This window comes from Oncorhynchus mykiss, chromosome 31 (genome assembly GCF_013265735.2).
Source record: "Oncorhynchus mykiss isolate Arlee chromosome 31, USDA_OmykA_1.1, whole genome shotgun sequence".
Taxonomy (NCBI): domain Eukaryota; kingdom Metazoa; phylum Chordata; class Actinopteri; order Salmoniformes; family Salmonidae; genus Oncorhynchus; species Oncorhynchus mykiss.
The window spans coordinates 39,954,442-39,967,342 of record NC_050571.1 but is presented as its reverse complement, the minus strand read 5'-3'; the positions used below and the strand labels follow the sequence as shown (position 1 = coordinate 39,967,342).

Genomic DNA, 12,901 nt, shown 5'->3' with positions numbered 1-12,901 from the left:
AACATTGTTTTTGTGTTTAACAGGCTAAATGACACATTCTGTTAACATATGACCCCAAAGTGATCTGTTCTTGTAATTTTGTATTCTATGACATTTCAGATTGACATAAGATAGTTTTTCACGAAGTAATACTTTTTCAAAGTAACTTTAGTTAAGGAATCTATCTTCTTCATATAAATAGCTTTAGTCTAGCTTAACTTCTTCCAGTGTGAAGTAGTTGGTAGCTTGGTAGGCTACAGTGCCTTCGGAAAGTATTCTGACCCCTTTTTGTTAGGTTACTGCTCTATTCTAAAATGTATTAAATTGTTTTTTCCCCTCATCAATCTCCACACAATACGTCATAATGACAAAGCAAAAACAGGATTTTATACATTTTTGCTAATTTATAAAAAATGTCAAATGTAAATATCACATTTACATAAGTATTCAGCCCTTTACTCTTTACTTTGTTGAATCGCGTTTGGCAGCGATTACAGCCTCGAGTCTTCTTGCGTATGACCCTACAAGCTTGGCACATCTGTATTTGGGGAGTTTCTCCCATTCTTCTCTGCTGATCCTCTCAAGTTCTGTCAGGTTGGATGGGGAGTGTTGTTGCGCAGCTATTTCAGGTCTCACCAGAGATGTTCGATCGGGTTCAAGTTCAGGCTCTGGCTGGGCCACTCAAGGCCACAGTCTCTTCTAGTATCCTGCGCTCCTGTGGAGGGAGGAAAGGAGGGAGGGAGGCAAGGATGAAAGAAGGCGGAGGGGGGGAGGTAAAGGGGGAGGGGAAGGAGGGAAGATTGAAGGACGAAGGGAGGGAGTTAGGGCGAGAGGGAGGGCAGAGACTAGTCCCAAAGCCATTCCTGCGTTGTCTTGGCTGTGTGATTAGGGTCGTTGTCCTGTTGGAAGGTCAACCTTCACCCCAGTCTGAGGTCCTGAGCGCTCTGGAGCAGGTTTTCATTGAGGATCTCTCTGTACTTTGTCCCATTCAACTTACGTCATGTGCCTTTTACCGAGGAGTGGCTTCTGTCTAGACACTCTACCATAAAGGCCTGATTGGTGGAGTGCTGCAGAGATGGTTGTCCTTCTGGAAGGTTCTCCCATCTCCACAGAGGAACTCTAGAGCTCTGTCTGGGTGACCATCAGATTTTTGGTCACCTCCCTCACCAAGATCCTTCTTGGCGGCCAGCTATAGGAAGAGTTGGTGGTTCCAAACTTCTTCCATTTCTTCCATTTAACTTATTCTATTTGAATGATGGAGGCTACTGTGTTCTTGGGGACCTTCAATGCTGCATAAATGTGTCGGTACCCTTCCCCAGAAGGGTACTAAAACACAATCGATACAATCCTGTCTCGGAGCACTACTGACAATTCCTTCGACCTCATGGCTTGGTTTTTGCTCTGACATGCACTGTCACCTGTGGGACCTTATTTCGACAGGTGTGTGCCTTTCCAAATCATTTACCAATCCATTTAATTTACCACAGGTGGACTACAATCAAGATGTAGAAACATCTCAAGGATGATCAATGGAAACAGGATGCACCCGAGCTCAATTTCAAGTCTCGTAGCAAAGGGTCTGAATTACTTATGTAAATAAGGTATTTCTGTTTTTTGCTTTGTCGTTATGGGGTGTTGTGTGTAGATTGCTGAGGATTTTTATTTTTTTCTCAATTGTTTAATAAGGTTGTAACGTAACAAAATGTGGAAAAAGTAAACGGGTCTGAATACTTCCCGAAGCCCCTGTATGTATGTATGTGACTGCTGACTGAAAACAAACTTGTTATCATCCTACCAGTGTCCTCCTACCTTTTCCCTACAATGACTCTTTCCCGCATTCTGCCCTCGCCCTAACTCCCTCCCTTCGTCCTTCAATCTTCCCTCCTTCCACTCCCCCTTTACCCCCCCCCCCCCTCCGCCTTCTTTCATCCTTGCCTCCCTCCCTCCTTTCCTCCCTCCACAGGAGCGCAGGATACTAGAAGAGACTGTGGCCCCCCTGACCCCCCTCTCCTGCAACTTGCCCTCACCCATCCGGGGTGACGCCCCCACACCAATGGACCCCCAGGACACCATCGTCCGGTCGCTGGCCGACTGGGAACGCAAGCAGGAGCTGCTGGAGAGGCAGGGGGTGAGAGGAGACGTTATCTTGGGTTACCTTTGGAATCAATCTAACATTTTGAATGAGCCATTTTATTCAAGAGTAAATATATAAGAGGCAATGTGCTTTTTTGTTACACTGGATTTTAAGGTAATACAACTTGACACAGTTCAAATGCATTATACTCCGTGTATGAGTAGGGACGTGGACTTCACTAATCCAGTGAAATTGTGAACTAACCGTTTGAATTTATTAAACTGCTAATATGTCCCATAAGGCAGTATGTTTTGTGTTTCAGTAGATTTTAGGGTGATTTGTAACTAGCCCTTTGAAACGGCCTTTATCTCTCTTCGTCCACCAGGGGAGCACAGAGAGTGTGGAATGGAAACGACAAGACAACGACAGGAGTAGTGACATCAGCACAGCGTCCAGAGATGAGAGCCTGAAAACAGCAGTTAGGTCAGTCTGAGAGCGTGTGCGTGCGTGTGCCCTCGAACCCTACAATGGGCGTGAAAATAATGACTATATTTATTACCATGGTTCATTAATGACAAATGTTTTTTTTAATTGTACCCAAAGTGAAACTAATCAATCATTTAAGCAAACAATCAATCGCCCACAGCTCGATCAGCCAGAACAGCAGTCAGACAGACAAGCTGACTCCGAGTCTGAGAAACGGCCAAAGAGCACCTCCCGCCATGGCCCTGCCCCAGCCCCCCAACAAGAAACAACATCCAGAGGTCTTACTAGACTGCGCCAAACCCAGCCAACAGACGCCCTCTCGGGACAGGAGGTATGTGTGGGTGCGGAGGGATGTGGGGTGGGGTCAGGGTGCATGCGTGAGTGTTGGGTTTGTTCTATCATTCACAGGCTAATATACACTGTATCATGCAGAGAGGTTTCTCTTTTTGTTTTTAAGTGAGTTTATTGAATGCTACTCCACATCTCCTATCTGTTTGATGGACATGCCTTTTACCCAGGTGGCCTTGCCTCACTGTCATGATAAACTGTTCATCTCAAACCACCCACTCGCCCCTACCAACTCACTCGGAGGGCCCTCCGTTGTCACGTGTCGCTGACGAAAAACTCTGAGGGTGACTTCCAGAGAGTGGCGAGGGGGATCAATAAAAGCCATCGACATTGGGACACACTGGTGACTTGAATGATGCAATTTGTGTTTCTACTTTGAAATAATAAAACACGCATAACATTCAAATGAACAAATCCAGCCTATCCTTTTACGAGACATAAAGCCCGGTAAACAGTTAAACATTGATTATTTGGGAGGTATTTCATCTGTGACATGTCAAGTCTCTCAATATCAGACACATAAACAAATTCACGTGGCATATAAGTTAGGCACGACTCTCCGTCATGTTGTTCTGAGCGGCACATAATTCCAAACGCGCCACGGTGCATGTCGGGATAGCACTTCGCTCTGAGTCATGCAGCCTTGCTGGCTTGGTTGGAAGTGGCTGTCGCAGGGTGTAATTAGCCCCCATGCACCCTCGATGAGTTTTACTCCGTCAGCTTCGGGGCACTTGTGTATATGAGCAAATGGAGGGCTGCGGGGGAAAGGGAGTGATTTGGGATTCAGTGAAGGCTTTATAGATTCATGACAACAGAGATGATATCTTTACAAATTCACACAAAAAAAAGGTCCCTTATTTATAATTGTCCAAACCAATAAAAATGTCATTTTGTTGGTGGTTCAAAAGAGATGAAAAAAAAAAAAGAAGAAAATAAGAACACATATTGGTAAACCTACTGCCTATAGTGCAAATGTGTCAAATGCAGCTGTATTGCACACTGTATGGTCAACAGAATTGGCAACAACATCTGTATTTTCACCTATAACAGTGTTTCCCAACTCAAGTCTTGAATTCCCAACAGCGCACGTTTTTGTTGTCGCCCCTGACAAACTGACCTGATTCATCATTGAGGGCTTGATGATTAGTTGACAAGTTAAATCAGGTCTGCTTGTCCGGGGCTACAAAAATGTGTGTCCGGGGTATTCGAGGACTGGAGTTGAGAAACACTGACCAATTGAACCTCGATATTGTTTGCTTACCTCCCATACTTTTGATTGGTCCAATTCATACTAATGGATTCAATCATGTCCATGTTGCAAGGCAGGTCATCATGTTGCATGTTGCTCTTCATCTCCAGGTGTGGCTCTATTGAAACCATGGGGCCCAGTCCATTAAAGTCACCCACCACATGCCCATCCGACATGCCTCCATCTCCAAACAGGTATTTTGTCACATGTTGACATATTGTACACCAGAGGGCGCCAAACTCAGCTCCTTGAGGCCACTCTGCTGTGTCTGTCATGTGTTATATTGAGAAGGATTTTGAACTTGCTGCAAGTGCAAGGTTTGATCTCTGTGAAAAGTAAGGCAATCATGTCAGTTCTATAGAAGACATTTCTGGTATCTCAAACTGGTATAACTGAGTCACATATACTGTAGTAATAGAACACACCCCCTCCTGAGTGGCACAGCGGTTAAAGGCACTGCATCTCAGTGCAAGATGTATTACTGCAGTCCCTGGTTCAAATCCAGGCTGCATCACATCTGCCTGTGATTGGGAGTCCCGTAAGGTGGCATGCAATTGTCCCAGCGTCATCCAGGTTTGGCCGGGGTAGGCCATCATTGTAAATAAGAAATGTTTCTTAGCTGAGTTAAATAAAGGTTACACGTGTATTCATATGCTTTTACTACAGTATATGCGAGTCAGGAGGAACAAGCCTCAATCCCTAAATGTTCCATTCCCTATCACTAGACCATACTTCATTTGGCAGCGCGGTCGTTCAGTTTGTGCTGCTCAGTTGTCAATCTGTGTTAATCGGGACCATATTCTCCCCTACAGGTCAGTGAGCGGTAAGAAGCTGTGCTCCAGTTGCGGTCACCCTCTGGGCAAAGGGGCAGCCATGATCATTGAGACCCTCAGCCTTTACTTCCACATCCAGTGCTTTAAGGTCCGTATCACGGCAGGCTGAGGTAGGCTGAGGTAGGCTGAGGCAGGCTGTGTTAGGTCAGCGCCGTATCGTCACAGCGCCACATCCATCCATAGGTAGTAGCCACAGGGCCATGACTAATGCACTTGATGATAAATTTCAGTCCAACCCCCCCAGATTCTCCTGGTTGATCTTTAAGGATAGTACAGGGGCAAGTAAAATATCCCACCCAACCAATCAGAAGACAAGGTGAAGGAATTACCATATTGCTTAAACCTTTTCGAATCCTCTCTCGTCAATACTTTAACCGATGCCGCCAGCTTTGTCGGATCAGTGATTACTACAAGGAAGTAAGGAAAGAATTATGCATTTTCAAAGTATTCAAACGAAGCCCATGTCTTACTTTGCGTCCACCTTCCTCTCGCTCTCTCTCTCTCTCTCTCTCTCTCTCTCTCTCTCTCTCTCTCTCTCTCTCTCTCTTTCTCTCCCTCCCTGTATTTCTCGCTCTCTTCCTCTTCCCCCTCTGTTCACCCTGCAGTGTGGGGTCTGTAATGGGCAGCTGGGTGACACCACCACGGGGACAGACGTGAGGATTCGTAACGGCCTCCTCAACTGCCACCAGTGCTACATCCGCTCCCGCTGTGAGTCACACACACACACACTCACATCCCCGCTTACACACACACACGTATACATACTTGATAACAGACTATCTCTCTCTCAAACTCACACATACAGACTCTCTCTTTCTCGCATACACACCTTTGTCTTCCTTGCTTTCACATGATAAATTGCTTTCACATGACATCACACACTGATTAACTTATTGCCCTTTTCACAGTATTAATTTTGCTGATACAGGAGTATCATTTACCAAATTGCCTCACAGAAATACATGTCTTTTTCCTTAGTCCAATTGAATTATGATGATCATCTATTAGAGAATTTACAGTTGTGCTTAATATTGCTCTATTTCTTTACAGCAGCCGGCCAGCCAACCACATTGTGAGGACATTGGGAAAGCACAAGGATTACGGAGAAATTGTCTCCCTTCTTCCTTTTTCTCCAGTAATCGACATATGTATGAAATGTGTCTTGTCTGTCAAGGCCTATGTTGGGATTTTTTGCAATATCTGCAATTCACATCCCATGACTTGATTGAAATGGGCCAAAATATTCCTGACCTTGGGAAATTGTGTGTGCATTGAATATTAGTGACTGATCGTAGTAGCCCTATGGATTATATTGGCCCTGTATGATTACAGCTCAGAGGTTCTCATTTCCTCGTTTCTATATGCACCCACAAGCCCTTGTGAAGATGGTGGCCATTTTGATTCTGAGCTCTGATACTGTATATTTGGTGTAGACAGTATGACAGCCTCCATCACTTCCAAACTGAAAAGGAAACTCCTGAAAATACCAATGCAATGAAATCCAACAAACTGAGTTTGGGACTTAGACTAAATATTTGCTAATAAGAAAACCTTTTCTTTGAATCTCTTGTATGGAGGTTGTTAGATAGGCCTTATTAGTCTTTCGTTTGTAACTTCAGCTTTGTTCCTTAAGAAGGTTGTCAAGATTTCGAATTAAAGTGTCAAGTATTGTAATAGAAGTGCATTCCATTTTGATGACTTGAGGTCTTTAGGGGTTATTTCTTGATGGTCAGCAAAAGTCTTAGAAAAGCCTGATTTTTTTCCTCCTGATTTAGATTTTTGCTGAAACCACAATTAATCCAAACGCTGGTTTAAATTCCGGGAGTAAAATTGTTTTTCTGCCTTTCTTATATTTACAGGAAGCTCGAAAATTGTCTGTTTATCTTTTATTTATTCCCTATTGCTTTAGTAGCCTACTGGATTTTTAAAATATATACCGCGCTGTTACTAGGATATACATTACCGTAACATTGCACTTTGGCCTGAAAAGGTCCTCCTTTTCTCTCTTTCTTTGCTCGAAACAAATATCAGCTTACAAAGTTAGACGTACTTGATTTTAGAGCAATAACAGGAACCGGTGCATGTGAACTGGATTGCGCTTGTGGAGGTTAACATGTGTCATTTAGTACGGATGTATGCTACTGTACTAAACCATTCGGTTTCCTCTTAAACAATTCTCTTTAGGAATGTCACGCTTGAAATGTCACAAAACATGTGCCTTAGGTAAGCAGGTGATTGCACACGCCAGGGAAGGGAACCCAATTACGGTGTCCACTTAAGTATGACTAGTAAGAACGGGAGGTGTTTGTTCATTTGAGTATGATTGGGTAGGTTTTGGAGGTTTTTTGTCGAAATAGCGCTAAAACACAGAGGACACTGCACCAGGACTTAAAATCGCCCCCCACTCCAATTTTTTTGTTGTTGATATCCCCCTTTATTTTGGGGGGACTTATGCCAGAGCCTACCAAACCTTCCATTTGTTTTCTCGTGATTTCGTGACAGTAATAGTCTTTACAATTTAAACACGGAATTTAGAATACATCTAAGACATATGGTGGAAGTATGTAATATCAGCCCTTAGCAGCAACAACAAAAATGCCATTGTTTCCGTATGTTTTTATTGTATTATAATGAGTCTATATGCCTCTCTATGCCCTGTTGACAGTGGTGACGATTTTGGTAAATGCTCAGCAATAGAAAACCATTTTCAACACACACAACAACAACAAAAAATCATTAGGCCTACCTGTTGCGTTGTGAAATTATGGCTAAAAATGGTCTTACCAGCAGTTGCACGTGAGTAACATTTGGTTGGATATAAACTAAAGATCAGTGCCAGCAGTTTGAGAAGGTATACCAGTTGTGGATGTATGTGCAAATGGACGTAGGCCTATTCCAAATCATTTGCTATGTCGAAATAAATCCATAGCTTACTCTTGTATCGGATGTATGATCCATTCTCAAATGTAGCTTACAACTTTGCCCGTCTGGGTACATTTTTCTGACATACTGTATTTTTAAGCTTCGGTTTTGATTGTGTCTTTTTTTAACTTTTACTTAGGAAATGAATAAATCTCGTCTAATTCTGCAGGGGGGGGGGCATCTTTGAGACAGAAATATCGATATTGTCTTAGCAGGATGAATAGCTTGGGAATTATATTTTATGTCTAAGTTCTGTATTTATTGTAATATTCACCTGAACACTATCCGAATATAGATAAATGTGATGTTCAAATGCAATGGCTTTATAGTATACTGTATGTTTATAAATAAAATGTAACAAAATAAATGGACTTGTGGGTGTCTGTAGTTATATGATATTATGAAGTAATGTGCAGCAGCGTGTGGGCGAATCGGCTCAACTTGCCAGAAAGCGTGCTTTCTGGCGGGATGCGCTGTCCATGGTGCTGAAGTCAATCCCCAGCCATTAGAATGGGCCACGGCCGCCAGAATGGTGTCTTTCAGTGTATTAGTTGACTTATATTATAGATGTGCATAGTAATACAAGATATTACAGAATCCATGACAAAAGTTATTAAAGAATGTGATTTAATTTGTGAGAACCAATATGTCAATTTTACGTGGATTAGGGAATCAGAAGATAATAGCAATTTATGTGCGAATTTGGTTAACCTTTTTTAAATATTTTCTATGCAGAATAGTAGCTTAAGGTGTTTGCTTACATGTTGTCTAAAGATGTACAAAGAGAAACATGACAAAACAAATTTGATTATTATTTTTATCATCAACAACCATTTGGTACACCTGGAAAACTATGTGAACATGTAGAAATATTTCCTTCTTAAATATAAGCATTCATTACCTACATATAAATAGCTTTCAAATCCTGGACAAAACATGTTACATTATGCTCACAAAATGGGGGAAAATATTATAAAATTGGACAGAAAAGACGACATGCAAATAAAAATGAAATAAATACAATGTTTGCATCCATTCCCTTTTTTTTACGCAAAATAAATTTGCCAATTGTAACTTTGTAAAACATCAAAAAAGACTGTGATTCTACAAGGGGAGTATGGCCTATGGTCAACTATAGGATACAATAATACATATTAACGCTATACAATTTGAGCCACAAAAACACACAAAACAATTAGGCCTACTTATTTCTGTCAGCGGTGAACTGTTGTACTTTGTGCCTTTTTTTGGGAAATAATGCAAGTTCAGTTGATATCAACAATTGGAGAAAAAAAACTACATTCTTCATGAGCCCTGAAACAGTGACGTATAGGCTACTTATACTTAGCAAATTGCGTCAGGAAAATGACAAAATAGTTGATGTCTCATTCGATAATAAGCGGAGATATTCGATATATCAAACACCTTCAGTCAAATCAGAATTTCGGCAACTTAAAAAATATAAATTTAAAAAAAGCATTTGTAGCCTACAGTGTCGATATATTTTGACATCTGGTCCTATGATGGGACTGCGTATGAATGCGCAGCTGTTAGTGGTTACTTGAACCAGACAGTTATAAGTGCAGAATGACCACAATACTACCAGACGATAACCGAGAAGGAAGGCGTGAGGCAAAAAAAATAAAAGTAGTAATCTTCATCTTTTTACAACTGCGGTTATGATTGGCCTATCAGTGTCCTTCTGTCTGTCTTGTAACATCCCTCCTTCCATGGACTCAACACTCCTCGGTCACCGGAGTCAGTAAACCATGTTTCTCTTGTTGATTTTGTCAATGGGTCTCCGCTGTATTAGAACATGCTTGTCTTTACTAACGTAGCTTTGGCTCCGTTCTGTCTTTGCAAAGAGGACAGTACGCTGGCGAACGGTCCACCCAATGAGTCCGGGATAGAGGTGATGGTGCCGGGGGCAGAAGCCCAGCCTTGAATCGCTGTGTTTCCACACATGCCGGGAGACACTGATGTCTTCCCTTGGTCCACTTGTCCGTTTCCGCTGGAAATGTTGACCTGGCCACTGGTTGGACTGGGCCCGCTGCAGTTGGACGTCGGGACGGGGTTTGGCCCTGGTCCTCCGGTGCTGTCAGGATCGGTAGATTTGGTTTCTTTACTGTCCTCGTCCCTAGAGTCCGACTTCTTCCCGGAGCCATTCTTGGCAGCTGCAGCGGCAGCAGATGCCGCGCGCTCTTGCTTGCGGAATTTGGCGCGTCGGTTTTGGAACCACACCTTTACAACGAAAAACAGATCCAAAACATTTAGACAACTGATAGTGAGCTTTTTTTAAATTGTCATTAAATCAAATGGGTCTACTGTATATGTAAATGACTGAAACGATTGTCATTCTGTCAATATTGGATGATGCAATATGATACTGTATCCGCATATTGACCGTCGGAAAACAACCCTCAAATGTGTAGTTATTCACATAACAGTAGTTATTCACATAGCATACAACAGTGTAAGCCTAGGGGTTCTGTATGGACCTGATTTTGGCAAAATTCGTAATAAACCAAATACCATTTTTTTTAACCCCAAAATAATAGTAGGGAGCCTTGTTCGTAATGACTCGAGTGCGCTTGGATGAGGTGAGGATAGCGCCGGATATCATAGCCTACCTGTACTCTGGCTTCAGTCAAATCGATTTTGAGCGCCAGCTCTTCTCGTGTGTAGATATCCGGGTAGTGGGTCTCAGCAAAAACCCTCTCGAGCTCCTTGAGCTGTGCGCTGGTAAAAGTGGTCCGAATGCGCCTCTGCTTTCTCTTCTCATTCAGTCCACCATGATCCGTAAAGAGTTTGTAAGGAACTGGGGGAAATAAATGTCAACATTAAACTTATTTGCAATGGCAATAGCTATAGAGTAATAGAAAGATTTGATCATATGTAATTGCAATGTTGTCAGATTAAAATCAATCCGAATTATAATGATTCTGTTGAAAATCGGGTTATGTTGTTATTGTATTCTATAATCTGTTAGATTTCTTGTGGATTAGTGCTAAATTGAGACCAGTGGTGAAATGTAATGTGGTTAATTGTAATGGTAAACTAATTCTTGCTTTGATATTGGGGTTCAAGTTTGGAAACTTGTCATAATGTTGCCATCTGTCCCGGTAGTTGCTATTGTAACTCCAATTCCGTGTCAATAATGAGCTTTAGTCTTTGGTTATCTAATTATTTTCGAAGCTTTATGTCTCATCGCAAAGTAAATAAATTATGCCTATCATTTTGGCAGCTTAAGATAATTTTGTTGGCGGTTTGGGTGTGACTGGTATAGTGTAACCCCGTAACTGAATTACCGATTGCCTGCAATCGCTTCTAACGTGATAAATTATTTCATTTGTGTAAGCAAATTTCGTTTGGTAAATACTAAACACATTTCCATTTTCAAATGCAATCAAGACGTCCTATATACCCGGGTAGAGAGCGTGGAGTGGTGGACAAAGTTGGCGGTTGCTTACCTGCAGCGTACGGGCTGCTTTGGTGGTCCCGCAGGGTCCCCAGACTGCAAGACCCCGGCGTGAGCGACGGGCAGCCGGAGGTAGCCCCAAACGTGGTCCTGATCGGATTGTACTGAAACCCACTGGCTTGACTGCACGAGCTGAAGTCCGCGTAGGCTGATGCCAAGCTTGACGTGTCCATCCCGGCCATACATGACTCGTAGGCAGAGGAATTTAAGTAAGAATACTCCATTTTATACATTTGAAAAGGCTCCGTGGATAAAGAAAGCCGCACTTCCCAGGAAAAATGATAAGAACGCGAGATATGTTGGGGAGAAATGAATTGCTTGGATTAGACTGTTTTGGAAAGAGGCCGTGGGTAGATGTGCACTGCTCAGCGCCTGCTCCAAAACTGGCCTCCTTTATAGGAGCTTCGCCCTGTTTTATGAAAAGCCCCCTAAGAGCCGCCTAGCCTCAGGTCTCTAGAGCATATAGTCCTCATAATAAACTTGGCTCTTTCCGCTTGGACAATAGCAAAGCGTTTGGTCTTATTGCTAGCGCTTTTTTACATGACAATAACTCATCAGTCTATTGGGCTGGCACTGTGGGACCGCGCTGTCCAACCTCCCTATCATTGATCCCCTGCATCTCTAATTAGAATTTAATACCACGCCATTACGAGCCAAGCCCCCCCCCCCCCCCCCCCCCTCGCCCCAGCGCGCTATCCACCTCTCTCCTTTCTAACCACCATCTTGCCCTTTAATTCAATCACACCACTTGGAAATAATGAAAGTTGGGTGACGATTCTCCCTGATCCAATTTTCCCCAAGCTTTTAAGCCTTTTAACCGACCGTATACCTTGGGCAGAATTTCAGATAGTATTCCCCTTCTCTCTTCTTGCCTTTTGATCACACTGTTTTGCATTCTTTCTTGGCTAGAAGTACGGATGCCTGAATGCTATACCTTGTAAGAATGTTAGCGTCATTTTACAACAAAGGTAGATCTCAGGGGCGTATGAGATCTGTATTGTTGTTAAATTACACACCGTGTACACAAGGTTGGATTGTTGTTTTTATTGTAATAATTCTATAATAATTTTTTAATATTACTTTTATTACTATTATTGGACTTTTGGTGTTATTTTGCCCTACCACCATTGTTGTTGTCTGACTGTTGTTGTCTCAACAAACGAAACGAAAGTAGCCTGAACGAAAACAAAATGGTAGGCCAGACCGGCCACGTTTCATTTTAAAAATGTACATTATTATAGGAATATAGGATATTCCTATATTAAATACTGGATGGGTATAGTCTATTCCTATAAAACAATTATGATAGTCCTGTATTATTTCAATTACTTAAAGGTAAAGCCGCAGAATATGTTTTATCTTCTAAATCACACTTCATGTGCACGGCGTGTTTCAATTAAACTTCGGGGGTAATTTTTTATGATTCGAATTAGGTTGTTATTCGTTTTATTGCATTTGGTCCAAAAAAATCTTTCTAATTAATGTAACTAAGTTGTGAGCAAGCCATCGGAACTTCTAGGCACACAATATTA

At 42.3% G+C, this 12,901-nt stretch overlaps 2 protein-coding genes across 16 annotated transcripts in view; one reads left to right on the top strand and one right to left on the bottom strand.

Moving 5' to 3' along the window:
- LOC110505152 (LIM and calponin homology domains-containing protein 1) overlaps nt 1–8,262 on the top strand; it is a 155,371-nt gene extending 147,109 nt beyond the window's left edge. For 14 of the 15 annotated variants that reach the window (XM_021584176.2, XM_021584175.2, XM_021584170.2 and 11 more), the window contains 7 exons: nt 1,943–2,107; nt 2,439–2,536; nt 2,700–2,870; nt 4,247–4,330; nt 4,949–5,057; nt 5,575–5,677; nt 6,020–8,262. In XM_021584176.2, coding sequence (XP_021439851.2) covers nt 1,943–2,107; nt 2,439–2,536; nt 2,700–2,870; nt 4,247–4,330; nt 4,949–5,057; nt 5,575–5,677; nt 6,020–6,045 — 756 coding nt within the window. In that variant the 3' untranslated portion in view covers nt 6,046–8,262. The remainder of the gene's footprint in view (nt 1–1,942; nt 2,108–2,438; nt 2,537–2,699; nt 2,871–4,246; nt 4,331–4,948; nt 5,058–5,574; nt 5,678–6,019) is intronic. The other variant, XM_036970363.1, reaches the window with a different exon arrangement.
- A 432-nt stretch (nt 8,263–8,694) lies between these two features.
- LOC110504165 (paired mesoderm homeobox protein 2B) lies at nt 8,695–11,968 on the bottom strand. Its single transcript, XM_036970372.1, has 3 exons — nt 11,362–11,968; nt 10,522–10,709; nt 8,695–10,132 (listed from the first exon to the last, which is right to left on the bottom strand). The coding sequence occupies exons 1-3, from the start codon at nt 11,600–11,602 to the stop codon at nt 9,701–9,703; spliced, it is 861 nt and encodes a 286-aa protein (XP_036826267.1). The 5' UTR covers nt 11,603–11,968; the 3' UTR covers nt 8,695–9,700.
- Between the last annotated feature and the right edge of the window lie 933 nt (nt 11,969–12,901).